Genomic DNA, 21268 nt, shown 5'->3' with positions numbered 1-21268 from the left:
CAAGGGAGCAGATCCCGCCCCTGACAGGGCACTGACAAGCACAGAGCAAAGGGGAGGTTCCACTCAATATCCAGTGCAAGCCCTGGTCACCACAACATCAGTCTGCCTAAACCTGAACTGAGTTCACAGCCACCTCAAAACATACCCCTTGATACGGCCCTACCCACCAGATGGACGAGACCCACCAAGGGGTAGTCACTAGCAGCAGGAGGAACTACTCTCCTGCTCCCTGTGGAAAGGAGACGACTAACATAGAAAGCTACAGAAGATGACATGGCAAGAGAAGTATGTTTCAGACAAAGGAGCAAGATAAAATCCCACAAGAACAACTAAATGAAGAAGAGACAGGCAGTCCACCTGAAAAGGAATTCAGAGTAACGATAGTAAAGATGATATGAAATCTCGGAAAAAGAATGGAGGAACAGACCAAGAAGATACGAGAAATTGTTAACAAAGAGCTGTAAGATTTAAAATACAAATGGAGATGAACAGCATAGTAACTGAAATGAAAACTAAATTAGAAGGAATCAATGGCAGAAAAACTGAGGCAGAACGAGTAAGTGAGCTGGAAGAGTGGTGGAAATCATCACCACAGAACAGAACAAAGAAAAAAGAATGAAAAGAAATGAGGACAATCTCAGAGATCTCTGGGAGAACACTGAATGTGCCAACATTCACATTTTAGGGGTCCCAGGAGGAGAAGAGAAAGGCCTGAGAAAAATATTTGAAGAGATTACAGCTGAAAACTTCCCTAATACGAGAAAGGAAACACTCAAGTCAAGGAAGCACAGGTATTACTATACAGGATGAACCCAAGAACACATCAAGACACATATTAATCAAACTAACAAAAATTAGACACAAAGAAAAACATTAACAGTAACAAATAACTTTAACATACAAGGGAATCCCCACAGTTATCAGCTGATTTTTCAGCAGAAACTCTGCTGACAAGAATGGCATGACGTATTAAAAGTGATGAAAGGGAAAAATCTACAACCAAGAATATGCTACTCAGCAAGGCTCTCATTCATATTTGACAGAGAAATCAAAAGCTTTAGACAAACAGAGGCTAAGAGAATTTAGCATCACCAAACTGGCTTTACAACAAATGATAAAAAGGAACTTTTCTAGGCAGGGGTTGGGGGGAGGTAAGGGGAGAAAGGAAGGAAAAAGAAAAAGACCATAACTACAAACAAGACAATCACAAGTGGGAAAGCTCACCAATAAAGGCAAATAAACAGTAAATGTAAAAACTCATCCATACCAATAAGATATTAAACCCAGTAACTGTGAAATGAGACTACTATTGCAGGAAGTGGGAAATGCATTTGAAAATAAAAGTCCAGTAACTTAAAAACAACCTTGTATAGTTGGTTTAAAACTCAACATTTAGAAAACTAAGATCATGGCATCTGGTCCCATCACTTCATGGCAAATAGACAGGGAAACAGTGGAAACAGTGATAGACTTTATTTTGGGGGGCTCCAAAATCACTGCAGATGGTGACTGCAGCCATGAAATTAAAAGACACTTACTCCTTGGAAGGAAAGTTATGACCAACCTAGATAGTATATTAAAAAGCAGAGACATTACTTTGCCAACAAAGGTCCATTTAGTCAAAGCTATGGTTTTTCCAGTAGTCATGCATGGATGTGAGAGCTGGACTATAAAGAAAGCTAAGTGCTGGAGAATTGATGCATTTGAACTGTGGTGTTGGAGAAGACACTTGAAAGTCCCTTGGACTGCAAGGAAACCCAACCAGTCCATCCTAAAGGAAATCAGTCCTGAATATTCACTGGAAGGACTGATGCTGAAGTTGAAACTCCAATACTTTGGCCACCTGATACGAAAAACTGACTCATCTGAAAAGACTGATGCTGGGGAAGACTGAAGGCGGGAGAAGGGTACGACAGGATGAGATGGTTGGACGGCATCACCGACTCAATGGATGTGAGTCTAAGTAAACTCCGGGAGCTGGTGATGGACAGGGAGGCCTGGGTGCTGCAGTCCATGGGGTTGCAAAGAGTCAGATATGACTGAGCAACTGAACTGAACTGATCTGATATAGACTGCTATATCATAACCTCAGGGGAACTACAAACCAAAAAACTACAACACATACAAAAAAGGAAACGCAACACTAAATAAAGATAATCCTCAAGTCACAAAAGAACAAAAGGGGAAGGGGAAAAAAAAGACCTAACAAAATCAAGTTGAAAATGATTCACAAAATGGTAGTTAAGAATTCAGATAGATAATTACCGTAAATGTAAATAGATCAAATGCTCCAATGAAAAGATTTACAACACCTGAGTATATACAAAAATGAGACGTGTGCACAGGCTGCCTATAAGAGACCCACTTCAGATCCAGGGACACATACAGACTGAAAGTGAGGGGATGGAAACATGTATTCTGTGCAAATAGAACCAAAAGAAAGCTGAAGTAGCAATACTCACATCAGATAAAACAGGCTTTTTAAAAAAAGACTGTTACAAGAGACAAGGAAGGACACTATGTAATGATCAAGGGGTCGATCCAAGAAGATGATGTAACAACTATAAATATATATACACCGAACCTAGATGCACCTCAATATGTAAGGCAAATGCTAACAGTCATAAAAGGGGAAACTGACAGTAATAGTGGGGGACTTTAACATCCCACTAACACTAATGGACAGATCATCCGGACAGAAAATCAATAAGGAAACACAGGCCTTAAATAACACATTAAGCAAGATAGACAATTGATATTCATAGAAAAACTCATCCAAAAGCAGAATATACTTTCTTCTCAAGTGCACATGGGACATTCTCCAGGATATGTCACGTCTTGGGCCAGAAATTAAGCTTCAGTAAATTTAAGAAAACTGAAGTCATATCAAGCATCTTTTCTGACCACAACACTATGAGATTAAAAATAAATTACAGAAAAAAAAACTGTAAAGAAAAAAAATCAAACATGTGGCCACTAAACAATTTGACACTGAACTACCAGTAGATCACTGAAGAAATCAGAGGAAATAAAAAAATACCTACACACAAATTATAATGAAAGCATGACAATCCAAAACCTGTGATATGCAGCAAAAGCAGTTCTAAGAGGGAAGTTTATGGCAATGCAATCTTACCTTAGGAAACACAAAAAATATCAAACATAGCTTTACGCCTAAAGAAAGAAGAACAAACAAAATCCAAAGTTAGTAGAAGGAGGCAAATGAAATAGAGATGAAGAAAACAAAGGAAAATAATCAACAAAAATAAAAGCTGGTTCTCTGAAAAGTTGTAATTGATAAATCTTCAGCTAGACTTACCAATACAAAAAGGCAGAAGGCTCAAAACAATAAAGTTAGAGATGACAAAGAAGTTACAATAGACATCAAAGAAATACAAAAGATCATAAATTCTTAGAAAGGTACAATCTTCCAAGACTGAACAACAAACAGAAAATATGACCATATCAATCATAAGTATTGATATTGAAACTGTGATCAAAACACTTGGAACAAATGTTGACAGGCAAATTCTATCAAACATTGAGAGAAGAGTTAACACCTATCCTTCTGAAATGTTTCCAAAAAACTGCAGAGGAAGGAACACCCCTAAGCTCATTCTAGGAGTCCACCATTATTCTAATACCAAATCCAGACAAAGACACCACAAAAAGGAGAAAATTACTGGCCAATATCACTGATGAACACAGATGCAAAAATCCTTAACAAAACATTAGCAAATCAAATCCAACAATACATTAGAAGGATCATACACCATGATCAAATGGGATTTACCCCAGGGATGCAAGGGTTCTTCAACATATGCTAATCAATCAGTGTGATACACCACATTAACAAACTGAGAAAAACCACATGGTCATCTCAATAGATGCAGAAAGAGAATCTGACAAAATTCAAAAACTCATTTATCATTAAAAAAAAAAAAAATCTCCAGAAAGCAGGTACAGAGAGAACCCATCTCAGCAAAATGAAGGCCATATATGACAAACCCACAGCTAACATCACTCTCAATGGTGAAAAATTTAGATCATTCAGATGGCACAAGTGGTAAAGAATCTGCCTATCAATGCAGGAGATGCAGGTTTGATCTCTGGGTCATGAAGAGCCCCTGGAGAAGGAAATGGCAAACCACTCTTATTTCTTGCCTGGAAAATCCCACGGAGAGAGGAGCATGACAGGGACAGCCCATGGGAGGGCAAAGAGTTAGACAGGATAGCACACACACGCCATGCCTTCTAAGATCAGAGACAAGCACGTCTACTCTTTCCACTTCTACACAACAGAGTTTTGGATGTCCTAGCCATGGCAATCAGAGAAGAAAAGGAAAGAAAAGAAATTCAAATTGGATAAGAAGTAAAATTGTCACTGTTTGTACATGACATGATACTATCCACAGCAAATCCTAAAGATGCCATCAGAAAACTATTAGAGCTCCTCAAGGAATCTGGTAAAGTCACAGGATACAAAATTAATATACAGAAATCTCTTGCATTTCTATAAACAACAAAAGATCAGAAAGAGAATTAAGGAAACAATCCCATTTACCATCACATCAAGAATAAAATACCTAGTAATAAACCTACCTGAGGAGGCAAAAGGACCTGTACTCAGAAAACTACAAGATGCTGATGAAAGAAATCAAAGATGCCACAGATGGAAAAATATATAGTGTTGTTGGATTGGAAGAGTCAATACTGTCAAAATGACTATACTATCCAAAGCAATCTACAGATTCAATGCAATCCCTATCAAATTACTGATGACATTTTTCACAGAATTAGAACGAAAATTTTAGGAATTTGTATGGAAACACAAATGACCCTGAATAGCCAAAGCAATCATGAGAAAGAAAAATGGGAGTTAGAGGAATCAGGCTCCCCGACCACAGACTACATTACAAAACTACAGTCATCAAAACAATGTAGTACGGGCACAAAAACAGAAATAAAGATCAGGGCAACAGGACAGAAAATCCAGAGATAAACCCACGCACCTATTTTCAACTAATCTGTGATAAAGGAGGCAAGACTATACAATGCAGGAAACATGGTCTCTTCAATAAGTGTGCTAGGAAAACTGGACAGCTATATGCAAAAAAGTGGAAACTAGAACCCTCCCTAACACCATAGACAAAAATGAAAAGGATTAAAGACTAAAACTAAGGCTGGAAACTATAAAACTCTTAGAGGAAAACATAGGCTCAACATAAGTCACAGCAGTATCTTTTTTGATCCACTTCCTACAGTAACGAAAATAAAAACAAAAATAAACAAATGAGACCTAATTAAACTTTAAGTTTTCCACAGCAAAGGAAATCATAAACAAAATGAAAAGACAACTCACAGAATGAGAATATTTTTAATCAATGCAATTGACAAGGGGTTAATCTCCAAAACATACAAACAATTCATGCAGTTCAAACAAACAAACAAACAAACCCCAAACAACCCAATCAAAAATGGGTGAAATATATAAACAGGCTTTTTTCTAAAGAAGATATACAGATAGCCAAAGAGCACATGAAAAGATGCTCAACATCACTAATTACTAGAGAAATGCAAATCAAAACTACAATGAGATATCACTTCACACTGGTCAGAATGGCCATCATCAAAAGATTATATTAAGTGAAGTTAAGTCAGACAAATATCATATGAAATCACTGATATGTGAAATCTAATAAAAAAAAATGATACAAATGAACCTACTTACAAAACAGAATAGACCTACCAATCTCAAAATCAAACTACGGTTACCAAAGGAAAAACACAGGCAAGTGATAAATTGGGAGATTAGGAATAACATACACACACTACTAAATACAAAATAGATAACTAATAAAGACTGACTACAGCACAGGGAACTCTACTCAATATTCTGTGGTGACATATATGAGAAAATAATTTGAAAATGAATGGAGATACACACACGCACACACACATAACTGATTCACTTTGCTGTATATACGCACTAACCAAATTATAAATCAACTGCACTCCAATATAAATTTTTAAAATTTTAAGATGATAAAAAATAAAAAACATTTATATATAATTTGTTGAAAAAAACTAAAAGGAGTATGTTTAAAAACTTAAATGAGCATGATGACAATGATTTAAAAAAATAGAACCATGAAAAAGGACAGACATTATTTACAAAGAGAAACAAAATGAAAACAAAGATGGAAGAGTCAATAACTGAAATAAAATATTCACAGATGGGCTCAGCAGACCTGCATTGGCATAAGGATTAAGTAAACTTGAAGTTAGAACAATAGACATCCAATCTGAAGAACTAAGGCTGGGAAAAAAAAGATGGAAAAAAATAAAATGGACCCGTCACAATACATGTGATTAGAGTTCCAGATATGAGGAGAGAACAGGTATTTGAAAAAGTGACTAAAAATCTCAAAACTGTGATGAAAAGAGTTAATCTAAAGATCTGAGAAGCTCAGTGAACCCCAAGTATATAGATCCATCTCTTAGAGACACCAGAGTCAAATCTGCTCAGAGACAAAATCTGAAAGCAACAAGATAAAAACAACTTATTAGGGGAACAACAAAACTGTCAATATCTGATTTCTCACCAGCAACAATGAAGGGCAGAGGCAGTACAATGACACATTCAAAATGGTAAAAGAAAAAAGACTGTCAATCAAGAATTAAATATTTAAGAAAACCATACCTCAAAACAAAGGCTAAATAATAAATAAGGACATTCACAGAAAAAGACAGAGAATTTGCTATCATACCTGCCTTACAAGACATACTAAAGGAAGTCCTTTGGACAGAAAGATGACACCGGACAGTAAAAGTTCCTGAAGAAGGGCATTATAAATGGGAAGTACACCAAATGCTCTATAAACACGTTATTTTCTCTTTAGGGCTTCCCTTGTGGCTCAGCTGGTAAAGAACTGCCTGCGATGTGGGAGACCTGGGTTCGATCCCTGGGTTGGGAGGATCCCCCGGAGGAAGGAAAGGCTACCCACTCCAGTATTCTGGCCTGCACATTTCCATGGACTACAGTCCATGGAGTTGCAAAGAGTTGGACATGACTGAGCGACTTTCACTTTCAAGAAAATTTAGCTAAGAAACAGATGGCTAAAAAATCAGAAACATTAAAATGGTACAGTAAAAAAATTAACACAAAAGACTATAGTAAAAGAAAAAGGAATAAAAAAGACATGAGATGTATAGAAGACAAAATGTCTGATAAAAATTTAACCATGTCAATAAGCATAATGTGAATGGACTAAACACTAACGAAATGGCGAAGACTGTCAGACTGAAATTAAGAACATCCAATCACATGCTGTCTCTAAGACACACTTCAGATTCAAACATGCAAACAGGGTGAAAGTTTAAGGATATCAAAAATATGTGAATCAGTAACCATAAAAGAGAGTGGATGTCTTAGTTTGGGCTGCTATCACATAAGTATCAAAGACTGGGTGGCTTATAACCAACAAGCATTCTGGAGGCTGGAAGTCTAAGATTAAGGGGCTGGCAGATTCAATATCTGGTGAGGGCCTGCTCTCTGGATCCTAAGGGTCTTCTCACTATAGCCTCATGTGGCAGAATGGTCAAGGGCTCTTAGGTCTCTTATTAGGGTACAAATCTCATTCATGAGTACTCCACTCTCACGACCTAATCATTTCCCCAAGGCTCCATCTCTTAATTCCATCACATTGGGAGTAAGCTTCTAAGATATAAATTTTGGGAGGATGAAAATATTGTCTATAGTAGTGCCTACAGAAGTATCAGACTAAATAGTTTTAAAAACAAGAAATATTGCTAGAGACAAAGAAGGAACATTTCATGATGATAAGAGAGTCGTTAGGAAAATATAATAGCTATAAAAATGGATATGCACCTAAAAGTAGAGTTATAAAATACATAAAGAGGACAAACGGCCAGAACCTCAGAAGCTTCCCAGGTGTCCCTTCCAAATTCGTAATACCTTCTTTCTCACCCCAGTCCCACATCCCCCAGCAAACACTCAATCTGTTCTTCATAAATTAACTTGAAGAATAATTTATGTATTATTAACTGAGGTTAACATAATTCTAAAAATTTGAAATATTCACTTATGCTTGCCACCTTGTGAGAAACGTGTCCAAAAAGGACTCAAGAGATCTTAGAGGTTGCTCTAGACCCCTAAGTATTTTGCAGTCTACACTCACATTGAATTTTAGCTACAACTTAGCTAACAACACTTCCTGATTGTTTTCATGTGCTAGTCATTTAATCCTTACAACAACTTTGTGAGAAAGGTACTATTATTGGAGAAGGCAATGGCACCCCACTCCAGTACTCCTGCCTGGAAAATCCCATGGATGGAGGAGCCTGGTAGGCTGTATGTAGTCCATGGGGTCGCTGAGGGTCGGACACGACTGAGCGACTTCACTTTGACTTTTCACTTTCATGCATCAGAGAAGGAAATGGCAACCCACTCCAGTGTTCTTGCTTGGAGAATCCCAGGGATGGGGGAGCCTGGTGGGCTGCCGTCTATGGGGTCGTACAGAGTCGGACACGACTGAAGTGACTTAGCAGTAGCAGCATACCAAGTTAAATGATGGAACTAGAACAGATCTGTCTAACTCTTCATGCTTTTAACTACAAGAGTATATTGTCTTTCACTGTATGAAAATAACAAATTGTTTGCAGGAAGAAATAACTAAGCCAGACACAGAAGCTGCTGCAGAAAGGTAATAAGCACAGAGCATACGTGTTTCACTGTCCTAAAGAAAAAGTGACTTTAAATTCCCTTGCGACCAAGAATTAGGGCACCTGAAAGGAAGATGACACTACTTCAGAACATGTCATCAAGTCACAGAGACCTGATCTATAAAGATTCTGAGACCTGTGTTAAAAATAAACCTCTACCTCACTGTGAATCAGGGACTTGTACCACTGGTCTTGGGTTTTTCTTCTACAGTTAATCCAAGTTCATTTTCCAGTAAGTTGGCAAAATGGATTTCTTGAAGATGGATGAATTCAATCTGCAAGTACTTGTTCTTTGAAAGTGAAAGTCACTCAGTCATGTCCAACTCTTTGCGACCCCACGGACTACACAGTCCATGGAATTCTCCAGGCCAGAATACTGGAGTGGGTAGCGTTTCCCTTCTCCAGGGAATCTTCCCAACCCAGGGACTGAACTCAGGTCTCCCTTATTCTTTGCCCTTACAAACATACAGATACATGGGATCTTTTATTCTGTTTTCTAGGAAATTATTTTCTTGGGTCATAGGGTAAAATAATTTCACATGACATAGGGCACAGTCCTTTATGAAAGAACTGAAATATTATACTGCAGAAAGCCATCTCCACAGCACGCTTTTATACTTTTAAAATAATTCTCCAGTTATTTTATTACTACTCAAATCTCTGGTAATCCAATCTGAGTCTAAATGAGGTTCTAATGCCACTATAACCTAAATTTATGTGATAATCTGACAAACAGGAAGAAGGTAAGCATTTGGGAAAGGAAACAAACTCAGTTGACACTAAAATATAATGAGATCTTCGAGGCAAAGATGGACATTTTGAAACAGTCCTGGGACAAGTTGGTAGTTATTTGGAAAGTGAAAAATTTGGATTTCTATGCAACACCACACACAAGAATAAACTCCAACTGGACTGCAGATATAAATGTAAAAATCTATAACTACTGGGGAAAAAACAGGTGGACTTCCTCTTTAAGCTCAGTATAGGGAATGGCTTTCTGTAATTCAGAATCCTACAGAATTTCAACTGACACAACTTTAGATATTGGTGTAACCTGGAAAAAATATCAGAAGGTGTTCAACCGTTCCCTTAATCACAAAACAACCACTTCTCCATCAGAGACTCTCTCGATGCAGTGGCTGGCTAGGAATATTTCCTATACTTCAGATCAGTGAACAAAACATAAATACAATAAGCTTGACTTGGAACTTGCAAGTGTATATCCCATCTATCATTACTAAATGATAAAAACTTGCATTAAGTACATTTTAAAAAACTTCTCTTAATTAAATAATTCTGTAGTGAATATGTGTTTATAGATAACAGGGAGGAAAACAAGAGGTTCACTATCCGCAGATTAATTTCCACATTGTAAATCTATCAGCAGCTCTCTGCTTCCCCCTGCAGCTTTGTAAAGTAATTGCTACAAAATAAGAAAGTACTAACTTTTAAAGCACAGTAAGCAAAGATCAATCTTACCTGGCTGAAAAAGAGGGATAAAAAAAGTTACATACTTGCTGAAGGGCTGGAAAGTGGAAGCACAGACAACAAAACTTTCTGCCTCAGCCCTATTTAGATGGGAAGAGGAAACCCCACACTGAAAGTGCTAATCCACTGACCTACAAATCATCCCTAAGGGAATGGCTTATCATTAAGAAGGAAACAGAAGCTTCAGCTTTGTTTTCTTTGAAATAAGACATCATTTGCTTCACACATTTGCTCTTTCCACAAGTCACTTTTATTAGTCTACTAGGAGCTTGGAGGGAGAATCTCTAGATTGAAGCTGTAGTTAGAACCTCTCACTAAGCCTTGTCCTTCTGAGGAAAGACAACTGATCTTGGAAACAGTTTCCTGTTTCTTAACTCAGAAAATCCCATCTCCCAAAACTCAATTCAACAGAAATAAATTTTCTTATTTTGGTACTGCTTAAATTCTGTCCAACTCTTTTAATCTTTTAGAACCCTGAGCACAAGATCAGGGTAAAAATATATATATATATATATTTTTATATATAATATATATATATATCTCCTATTAGCAAGCTCTTCTGATGTTAGATGGAGTCAGTATACTGATTAGTCAATACTTCTTGTTTTGGAAGCTTAGTCATCACTATCCATCGAGCTCTCTGTCTCCCAAAGTGCACTCACAGTTCTACCTGAACCAAAATGACATGGAAAATAAGCCACAAGGATTTATTGTATAGCACAGGGAACTACATTCAATATCTTGTAATAACCTATAAAGAAATATAATTGAGAAAAAGTACAACTGAATCGAACTGATGCTTTTGAACTGTGGTGTTGGAGAAGACTCTTGATAGTCCCTTGGACTGCAAGGAGATCCAACTAGTCCATCCTAAAGGAAATCAGTCCTGAATATTCATTGGAAGGACTGATGCTGAAGCTGAAACTCCAATGCTTTGGCCATCTGATGCGAAGAGCTGACTCATTTGAAAAGACCTGATGCTGGGAAAGATTGGGGGCAGGAGGAGAAGGGCACAACAGAGGATGAGATGGTTGGATGGCATCAGACTCAATGGACATGGGTTTGGGTGGACTCTGGGAGTTGGTGATGGACAGGGAGGTCTGGCGCTGTGGTTCATGGGGTCGCAAAGAGTCGGACACGACTGAGCGACTGAACTGAACAACTGAATCACTATGCCACACACCTGAAATGAACACAACGCTGTTAATCAGCTTACTTCAATTGTTAACAAAGGAGATTCCTGGCTGCTACCTCACAATTTTGTGGTAGCAGACACTTCTCAGGGCTTTGCATGGTAAGTAAGTTTCCTGTGATTCTCAGACACAATTCAGTTTGAGAACCAATGATCTACACAATGAGATCTTCCTTAGTAAACAAAAGAAACACTGAACTCCATTTTAACTCTTTCATCAGCAAATAACTTCCAAAAGTTTAAGAGTAAATGACCCTTACTTCCCCTGTTTTAAAATCAGGATCAGAAATCTAAGGGCCCTTCCAGTTCTTAAATTCTAGGATTTAATCACTTGTCAGTAGCATTCATTAAACTTAATACTGGTAAACGCTATGAAATTAATAAATATGGCAACCTTAGTTCAAAAGAATGCACATTAGAAATGAGATAAAAGGGAAAGAACAAATCAGAAGGGGTTTTCTCATGAGGTTAACAGAATATGCAGGGCACTAAGTTACTGAAAGCTTTCTGGAAGCAACCAAGAGAACTGTTCCTGGTAACCATGCCCAGGATTACAACAACACTGATAAGATTATGAAAACAATGCAATGGGGAGTTCCCTGGTGGTCCAATGGATAAGACTTGGTGCCCCCGATACAAGGGGCCTGAGTTCAATCCCAAGTCAGAGAACTAGATCCGACATGCAGAAACTAAGACCACCCACAGACAAACAAATAAAACAAATCATATTTAAAAAAAAAATAATGCAATGAGGCAGTAGATACATGGAAATCAAAAGGATAAAGTAATGTGTGATTTAAGAAATATGGGAGTGACGGGGAAAGACTAATAAAGAACTTCAGCACTAAACCAGTAACTATTCCTGGTTAAAGATTAAACAGCCCTAAAGGAAAAAACAATCCTTTACAGTTTCAGAACCTAAGGAAAATGTTTTAAAATCGCAGAAACAACATGCTCTGAGTCCATGCTCACCAAGCAACAGACTTTTTGTAAATGAATTCAATGAGCAAACAACTGGCAACAGGGAGCAAATCCATTAAAAGGATGCAATCTGCACTCCGGCTTAAAATAAAAAACCTTTTTCATTTGCACACAAAAATGAAGTCACCAGAGACCTGACAAACTCAAAAAGCCCTCCACCATCTGCCTATTTCTAATGGGCATCACCAGCTACCAGGTAGCCAAAGCCAAGGAATCATGCTTATTCCTTTGTCCAGCCCTCCCAAAGGAAGCCAGTATGTCTCATCAACTCCTCCTCCAAAATGCATCCTGAAGTACTCACTTATCTACACTCAGTTCACAGTTCAAGCTACCGTCAATCTTTCACAGGCTACAGATTAGGCCCTAACTGGTCTAAGTGTTCTGCCTCATCCCTGTCCCCATGACCAACAGAATACTCTCAATAAAAGGTTAATAACTTTCATCTTTCCTCTGGCTTAAAATTTCCCATCTGTTTTCCATCTGTGTACTCGGAAAAAAAATTCAAATTCCTTACTCACGGCTCTCAAGGTGTTCCATCATCAGACTCTCTCTTACTTCATCACCCCATTCTCTTGCTTCATCACTTTGCTCCAGATCCCGGGCTTTGCACTCCTTGCACGCTCATAAACTGTAGCCTGCCAGGCTCCTCTGTTCATGAGATTCCCCAAGCAAGAATACTAGAGGGGGTGGCTATTCCTTTCTCCAGGGGATTTCCCTGACCCAGGGAGAGAACCCAGGTCTCCTGCATTGCAGGCAGATTCCTTATCATCTGAGCCACCAGGGAAGCCCATGCCAAAAATATAGCAAGTTTACAGCTACTGTACAACCTTCACACTAAGTGCTCCCTTTATATGGAATATTTTCCCATCAGATCCTCACACACTTGACTCCTTTTTCCCCGAAGTCTTTCCTAAAATGGCACGTCCCCAGAGAGGGCTTCCCTGACCAACCAATTTAAAGTAGTCCTGCCTACATGAAGCAACCTAGACAGATGTTCACCAACAGATGAATGTATAAAAAAGGTGTGGTACAGGTACAAAATGGAATATTACTCAGCTATAAAAAGGAGTGAAATTGAGTCAGCTGTAGAGATGTGGATGGACCTAGCATCTGTAACAGAGAGTGAAGTACATGAGAGAGAGAGAAACACCATATATTAACACACATATATGCAATCTATAAAAATGGTGCAGATGAACCTACTACCTGCAGGGCAGGAACAGAGATGCAGACATACAGAACGGACTTACGGACACAGAGGGGAAAGGAGAAGGCGGGTCGAATGGGGAGAGCAGCACGGACATGCGTGCATCACCATGTGTCAGACAGACGGCTAGTGGGAAGCTGCTGCATGGCACAGGGAGCTCAGCTTGGTGCTCTGTGATGACTAGAGAGGTGGGGTGGGGGTGGGAGAGAGGGTCTAGAGAAAGGGGATGCATATATACATATGGCTGATTCACGCTGTTGTATTGCAGAAACGAATAAGATATTGTAAAGCAATTATAATCCAGTTAAAAAAAATAAAGTAGTCCTGCCCACCCCTCCAGGCCCCATGCATTTTTCATCACTCCCCTCACCTCCACCCATACCTCCCAACTAGAATATGAGAGATGAGTGTTTTATTCACCACTGTATTCCTGAATGTCTCAAACAATGCGTGGCATGTGGAAGAAATGCAAATATTTCTTGAATAAATGAATGATAAAATCTCTGATATCTGTAAGACCAATTACTGGCCCTCACAGAAGAGAGAAAACCTTACTTACTCAGCTACTTAATGAAGGAAGACAGTGTGCAAGGTTCCAAGACAGTGGTCTTTGAATTTTAGTGTGTGTATAAGAACACCCAGAGAACTCCACTTTGATAAGCAGCCCACAAAAATGATTCTCTTACATCAATACCACCACAAAGAAATATATTCTATAGTTTCCCAAACTATAAGCATCTTTGTATCATAATATTATTATAGTAATAATTCTCATCTGCTACCAGCTAAGTCCACCTCAGTCAAGCCTTTAAAAATCATTTATTTGCTTTGCAAATCTAGTACATCTCAAATGTGAGTTAAAAATCCCATCCCTCTGGGTAGTCATGTCTACATTTAAGTTTTCACAAATACTCAAGACAGCTTCTGAAACACACAGACACACACACACAGAGCTTTCTTGAAGAGATTCTGCCGGTTTTAACCAAACCTTAACTGCCTCCCTTCTCCATTACTCCTAATTAATCTACGAGTTCTGCTGGGAACTGGCACTCACTTGAGCCTGGATCTTCTCCTCAGCCATAGGGCAAGTCAAGTCAGCTTGAATAACAGACTTCAGCTATTGATACCTGATACGTTTGGCAATACATAGATCCTATGATAGTAAATCTTTCCCAAATCCCCAGAGGTCAGCTTTATGTACTTATTTTAGTAAAAAGTCTGCCCTGGTTATAAAGAATGGAAATTTTATTTATTTATATATTCAAATTGGAGTTACTTTTTTTTTGATGTTGGTCATAAATGTAACATATGCTTACCATAAAAAAAATCCTGCAAACATTATAAAATTGTATTAAAGATAAATGAAAATTTTCCAATAATGACATCCTTCAGAGCTACTCACTTTTTATAATTTGGTGTATACCCTTCCAAGCATTCCTGTATAAACATATTTTTATGTATAAACTAATTTCAGACAGGTTTTTAACTTAAATGGAATCACTGACTGTTCTATGCTGCTGCTGCTAAGTCGCTTCAGTCGTGTCCGACTCTGTGCGACCCCATAGACGGCAGCCCACCAGGTTCCGCCATCCCTGGGATTCTCCAGGTGAGAACACTGGAGTGGGTTGCCATTTCCTTCTCCAATGCGTGAAAGTGAAAGGTGAAAGTGAAGTCGTGCAGTCGCGACCCCATCAACCAGGTTCCTCCGTCCATGGGATTTTCCAGGCAAGAGTACTGGAGTGGGGTGCCACTGCCTTCTCCGGACTGTTCTCTAACCTCTGATAAAGAAAACACCTGCATGTCTCTTCTACTCTCAATGCTCATGTAGAACATGTGTAGAAGTTTCTCCCACACCAAGCAACTCCAGCTCTACAGTGGACACCAGCCAGTGTCCTACACTTTAACTCAATTATGTCACTATCTACTTGGAGACAGTGCCAGACCCCAAAGCTTACAGACTGAATTCCACAAGACTGGCTCCATCCACATTTCAGATGCCAATTGCAAGTCCAGGTTGTCACTGCTGTTTTTTTTTTTTTTTTTTTTGGGGGGGGTCTGTTTGTATGTGTATATATATATATTTTAAACTATAGTTGATGCACAATATTATATGTTATACATAAAGGTGTATACCACAGTGATCCATGATCGTAAAGGTTATACTCCACTTCTAATTATTATAAAATATTAGCCATATCCCCATAGTTTATTTTATACACAGGAGTTTGTGCCTCTTACTTCTCTACCCCTATACTGCCCCTCCGTTCTTCCCTCTCCCTACTGGTAACCACTGGTTTGTTTCCTTTATCTGCAAGTCTGTTTCTTTTTTGCTACAGTCACCAGTTGCTTTATCTTTTAGACTCCGCACACAAGTGGTATCATACAGTATTTGCCTTTCTCTGCTTCTTTCACTCAGGTCCATCCACGCTGTTGCTGCCAGCTCCGCTTTTGACCCACCGGCTATAAATGGACAGCTTCCACGACAACCTCCTCAGGTTCAACTAATTTGCTAGAGGGGCTCAGAGAGCTCAGAAAAAGAGTTCACTTATTAGATTATCACTTTATTTTACAGGATATAACTCAGGAACAGTCAGATGGAAGAGATGCGTAAGGCAAGGTTTGTGTGAACGGGCACTGAGCTTCCAGGCTCTATGGATGTGAATCCTCTCAGCATCTATAGGTGCTCACCAACTCTGAAGCTCTCTGAACCCCAACCTGCAGGGGTTTTATGGAGCTTTCATTAAGTAAGCATGATTGATTAATCACTGATCATTAGTGATTAATTCAACCTTCAGCATCTCTTCCCTCCCCAGAGGTGGGGTGGAACTGAGAGCCCCAAATTGACAACCAGACCTCATCCTTAGGGGTTTTCCCAAAGTCATCTCATTAACTCAGATGTGGTTGAAAGAGCCTTGCTATGAATAACAAACCTTCATCTCTTCACTTAGGAAATGTCAAAGGTCTTAGGAACTCTGTGTCAGGAACTGGATAAACACCAAATACATATTTATTATAAATCATATTATAACACCTGCTTAATTCATTTTAACATTCAGGCATTGATCCATGTCAATACAAGATTTATCTCTTTTTAATGACTACGTTGTACACCACACATAAATATGCCAAAACTGTTTAAAGTAATACCCTCTGTTCAACATTAGTTCTAGTTTTCTGAAATTATGAATGATCCTGCAATGTGTCTTTATGGGACTCACCAGCCACGTGTGACCATTTAAATTAACTAAAATTTTAAAAATAGTTTTCAAATTCATTTTGTCAGCTGCACTAGCCACATTTTAACTGCTTTATGGCCAGATGACTGTTAAAATGTAGTAGCCAGTGGCTACCATATTGGACAATGGAGATATAGAACATTCCCATCACTGCAGAAGGTTCCATGGTAGCCCTGATCTAAAGAAATGCTCATATAAAAATTTGCTATCTGTACACCATAGAAATGATGTAGCAATTCAAACTCTCACTGTTAGTACATCAGTTCCTACTTCCTTTTCTTGTCAACATCCAAACAATGCTTGGATCTGAGAAATGACGTATGTTTTAACTTGCATTTAAAAATTATTACTGAGACTGAAAGTCTTCCCATGTGGCCCTTTGTGTTTATTTTTGTTGTTGAATTATCTGAACTGTGTCTACTTTAAAAGAATCAAGCTTAAACATATCCTTTTCCCAATGACCTATAAAACTAAACCTTATGTGCAACAAAGAGACATTTCTTCATCTGTTTAGCTGATTTCCTAATACTAATTTCACAAAGATATTTATCAAAGCAGCATAAAAGAAAGCTAATACTACAACTGATGTGAGTTACACAGGTATACACAGTTGTCAAAACTCAGTGTGAGTAGTACACATTATAACTTAAAGTTTTACGACATGTAAATTATATCTTAATTTTTAAAAAGAAAAAAGTTTAAAAAGTATTCTGCTATTTAGAATATTTGATTTATAAGCAATAAAAAGAATTATTTCTAATATTTATAGAACTTAAAATTTTCTGGCCAGGAGACAAAAAATGTTTTGCTATAATGAGAATGGGAAGTACAGTATGTAACAAATCACGCAACTGCCAAACCAATGGCACTGGAGAAAATTCACTATAGCAGGGCAAACTACGTTAAGGTATCAGAAAAGCATTGCTGATATTTTAACATAGTCATTTCATATCTACACCAGTGTTACGAAAATTGAGCCAAACACTTTCTGGAAAATCATTTCTCTAATGTTATTGAATAGTACTTGATATAATTTTCTGAGCCATTTCTGCTGAAGGTAGTTTATGAACTTGGCTCATTTTTGCCCTTTATCGTTCTCCTCTAGTGGCACACATTAGCACAAAAGCTAAAACATGCATGTTAAAACCAAAAGATCTGATAATGAAAAGTGCCTAAGATGTTTCTCCTCACTTCCTGCTACCTCCCCCCTTCCATTATTACACTGCATGTTTACCATCTCAGCCCATCACCAATGCATCATAACCTGTTCAGTGAGTGAGTGCTTCAGAGGCATAAGCTACAAATCTCACTTATATTCTCTGCAGACAAACTCAGATGTTACAGTACCTCTTTAAGCCACCTTGCTTATGAGATCAGAAGAAAGAATATATAGAAGACACCAAGCCTCTGTCTCCCAAAATAAATGCTTGCTCAGTCACTAGCCCAGGGGCAGAGTAGCAGGACAGTATACATTTTATTAGTGCATCTGCTTTGCAGGAAGACAGTTGTTTTTATTATTAAATTCTGCATTATATTTTACCTTTGGAATCAAAAAGATCTGGGTTTGAGAAACAGTTCTACTGCTTAATAGATATATGATATCAGGCAAGTTACTGTACTATCCTAAGCTGCTGTCTTATGGAGATACTAACAGTTTCTGCTGGAGGTAGTTGTAGGCATGTTGTAAAGATTAAATGAAAACACAAGCAACATTTTAAGCTTAGTGGTTGGCATAATACTGGTGCGTAACAAATGAGCTCCTATCACACACAATTCTGTTCCTCAAGAACAAAATAAAACGTAAATGACACAGGTCCCAGTCACTGCCCTCTGTAAGCGAATCAACACCAAGATATTCAGGCAGTCATTTTCTGCTAACGAAGGATTAACAAACAGGCAGCATACCAAATTCTAAAGTCTGACCAAAAAATATGCACGACAGGAATTTCAGCAGCCAACCATCAATAAGGTCATTTAAAAAAGCTAAAAGGTATATAATAAGAAATAATTACACAAGATGAACATAAGAACCCAAAGTTCACAGAAAAAAGTGGAAATTTCTTTGCTAAGCAGACACACTCAGCGCAGCCCCACCACGTCATTGATTTATCTCAGATCCATCATTACTAAAGCAATAAGGACACAGATGGGCCAGTCACTCTTTACCACAAATGATGCAATCTATGATAGTAGTATCAATCAAATTAAGCACTTTAAAAAAGTTTACGTGGCAAATCATGCACACCAAATAGAATATTTACCTTTTTCTCTTCATCTGGCATGTTCTTCTCCAGTTCCATTAGATATTCTTCATCTAGTTCGGAGGAATTCATATCATCCTCAGGTTTGTTCTCAATCTTCTCCGCTCCCGGCTCCTCCGTCTCAAATGAGGCACTGGCGTCATGAAAGCACTCCTCCTCCCCCTGGTCTTCCTGGGGCTGGGCGTCGACATCCTTGAGCAGTTCGCTCTGGGAATGATGCTCTTTGCCACTGGATACTGGAGGGTTAACACACTCTGCTTCCTGGGGATCTGTAACTTTCAAACCAGTGAACAGATCCTCTGGAACCCTACAGTCCTCCGACTTTTCCCCCATGCTGAATCAGTGAGGGAGGTGAAGCTGAAACTGCCAAAGAGAAAACAGGTTAGGTAATGCTATCTACCTGCCTATCCAATCCTAACTATCACATTTCAACAAACTTCTGCATCAAAATTCAAATCACATCCGAACTTCTTTTCATTGATTCAATTATATATTCATATATAAAGGCTTTCATAAGCCCACAAATAATGCCAAATGTAATTCTAACTTCTACCCTTTTCAGAATTTCTTACAAGCCAATAGGAGACACCGCTTTTAACGTGATTCTTTCATCTTCTACTGCTCCTAGTTTTTCAGGGTTGCAAAAAATTGGCAGAAGCGAAAACAATGGCAAGAAAAACGATGCATTTCTAATTTTTCTTCAGATTGAATAACTAGGTCGTAAATAACTTCCAGCACCACCGCAGGAAGCTCAAAAATAAGTTTCTGGTAGAGTTCAAAATATAATCCGTGTCAACAGAGCAATCATCAACTTCACCCACTTGCATGTGATACAGCCCACGCAGGTTACAGTGGAAGGGAGGCCTTGGCTCAGGTAGCCCTAATCAGGATTCCCTAAGGGGTCAGAATTAGCCAGGAAAAGCGTGGTTCTTAACCCTGGATGCACAACATTAACACTCAAAACGCTTTAGCAAGTCTTGCTGACCAGATTGTATACTCCGCAGATTCTGATTTACTGGTCTGGCGTGAAGCCAGGACATCTGTAGTTTTAAAACGGCATCCCAGGTGACTTTCAGGTGCAGCCAATTGAGAACTAGTACTGTAGAAGCTGAGTCAGACCTTCAGCAGCTTCACTCTTCCGGTCGCAGTAAAATCACGCCGACCCTTGGGTTGCGACAGAACCCGAATTCGCCCCTATCTCGTACCAAGAAAACTTAAAACAGTACAATTTTAATACGGAGACTTTGCCTCCACAGCAACGTTTTGTTTATCCCCGGTCCCAGGCCTAGTATAAGAACACAGGAGTCTGAGGCTCCTGAGTTAAGGAGGGCCACCCTCACACTTCCCAAACGTTCCTCCCCTAGCTGTGTCCCTCAGCGCCAAGACTAGAGACCCATGTGGCTACTCACGGCTTCCCTGTTCCTCTCGTCCTCACCTTCCTCGCCTCTGAGATCTCTACTTCCGCTCAGTCAGGTGCTCTTCCGTCGGCGCCGGCCAATAGCGTCGTCGTTGGCAAAGCATCCTGGGAAATGTAGTAAAACCTCAGGGAGAGGGTGCGGCACTGTCGCTCTATCACGTCACTGTACGGACTGAAAATGTGCGATGGTTGCCATCTTGGGTTACGGCGAGACTCTGCGGGCTCTGGAGGAAAAAAGGAAAAGAGAAAGGCTGTTTCTATAGTGTTCCTTTTACTTCTCAGCTCTGACCTCTCAGATGCCAGCTGCGCTGTGTACAGAAGAGTCCTAAAGCATGAATCTTGTTCAGAAATAGTTTTCCCTCTGATCTTTCTCAAAGTGTTGTGTTTTTGTTTTTGTTTTTCCGTCGAAAGGGGTCTACAGCTAGATCAAAACAGTGTTGATAAGTTGTTAAATGGCAACCCACTCCAGTACTCATGCCTGGAAAATTCCATGGACGGAGAAGCCTGGTGGGCTACAGTCCATGGAGTCGCAAAGAGTCGGACACGACTGAGCGACTTCACTTTCACTTTTCACTTTATACTCCTCTCATGAATGTACAATGGATTTTTCCAGAGGATGTGTCCTGTGATAGCGCAATGGATTGAAAGCAGGAGCAACGAGAATCCAGGTGTCTTTCATTAAGCTAGATATTTGCAAAAATGTAAGACAATGCCACTCTTCACTATATGTACATTTTTTGT

The 21268-nt window shown here is 39.0% G+C and overlaps 1 protein-coding gene across 2 annotated transcripts in view; it reads right to left on the bottom strand.

Annotated features, from left to right (window-relative positions):
- TTC1 (tetratricopeptide repeat domain 1) overlaps positions 1-20581 on the bottom strand; it is a 48436-nt gene extending 27855 nt beyond the window's left edge. Inside the window, exons 1-2 of one of the 2 annotated variants that reach the window (XM_004009032.5) lie at positions 20546-20581; positions 19111-19473 (exon numbers count right to left, since the gene is read on the bottom strand). In XM_004009032.5, the coding sequence (XP_004009081.1) occupies positions 19111-19443 (333 nt within the window). In that variant the 5' untranslated portion in view covers positions 19444-19473; positions 20546-20581. Of the gene's footprint in view, positions 1-19110; positions 19474-20519 lie in introns of both variants that reach the window. The other variant, XM_004009031.5, reaches the window with a different exon arrangement.
- Positions 20582-21268: the final 687 nt, after the last annotated feature.

The sequence above is a fragment of the Ovis aries genome, chromosome 5 (genome assembly GCF_016772045.2).
Source record: "Ovis aries strain OAR_USU_Benz2616 breed Rambouillet chromosome 5, ARS-UI_Ramb_v3.0, whole genome shotgun sequence".
Taxonomy (NCBI): Eukaryota; Metazoa; Chordata; class Mammalia; order Artiodactyla; family Bovidae; genus Ovis; species Ovis aries.
Note: the sequence above shows the minus strand (reverse complement) of the source record. Positions and strands in the feature narration are given on the sequence as shown.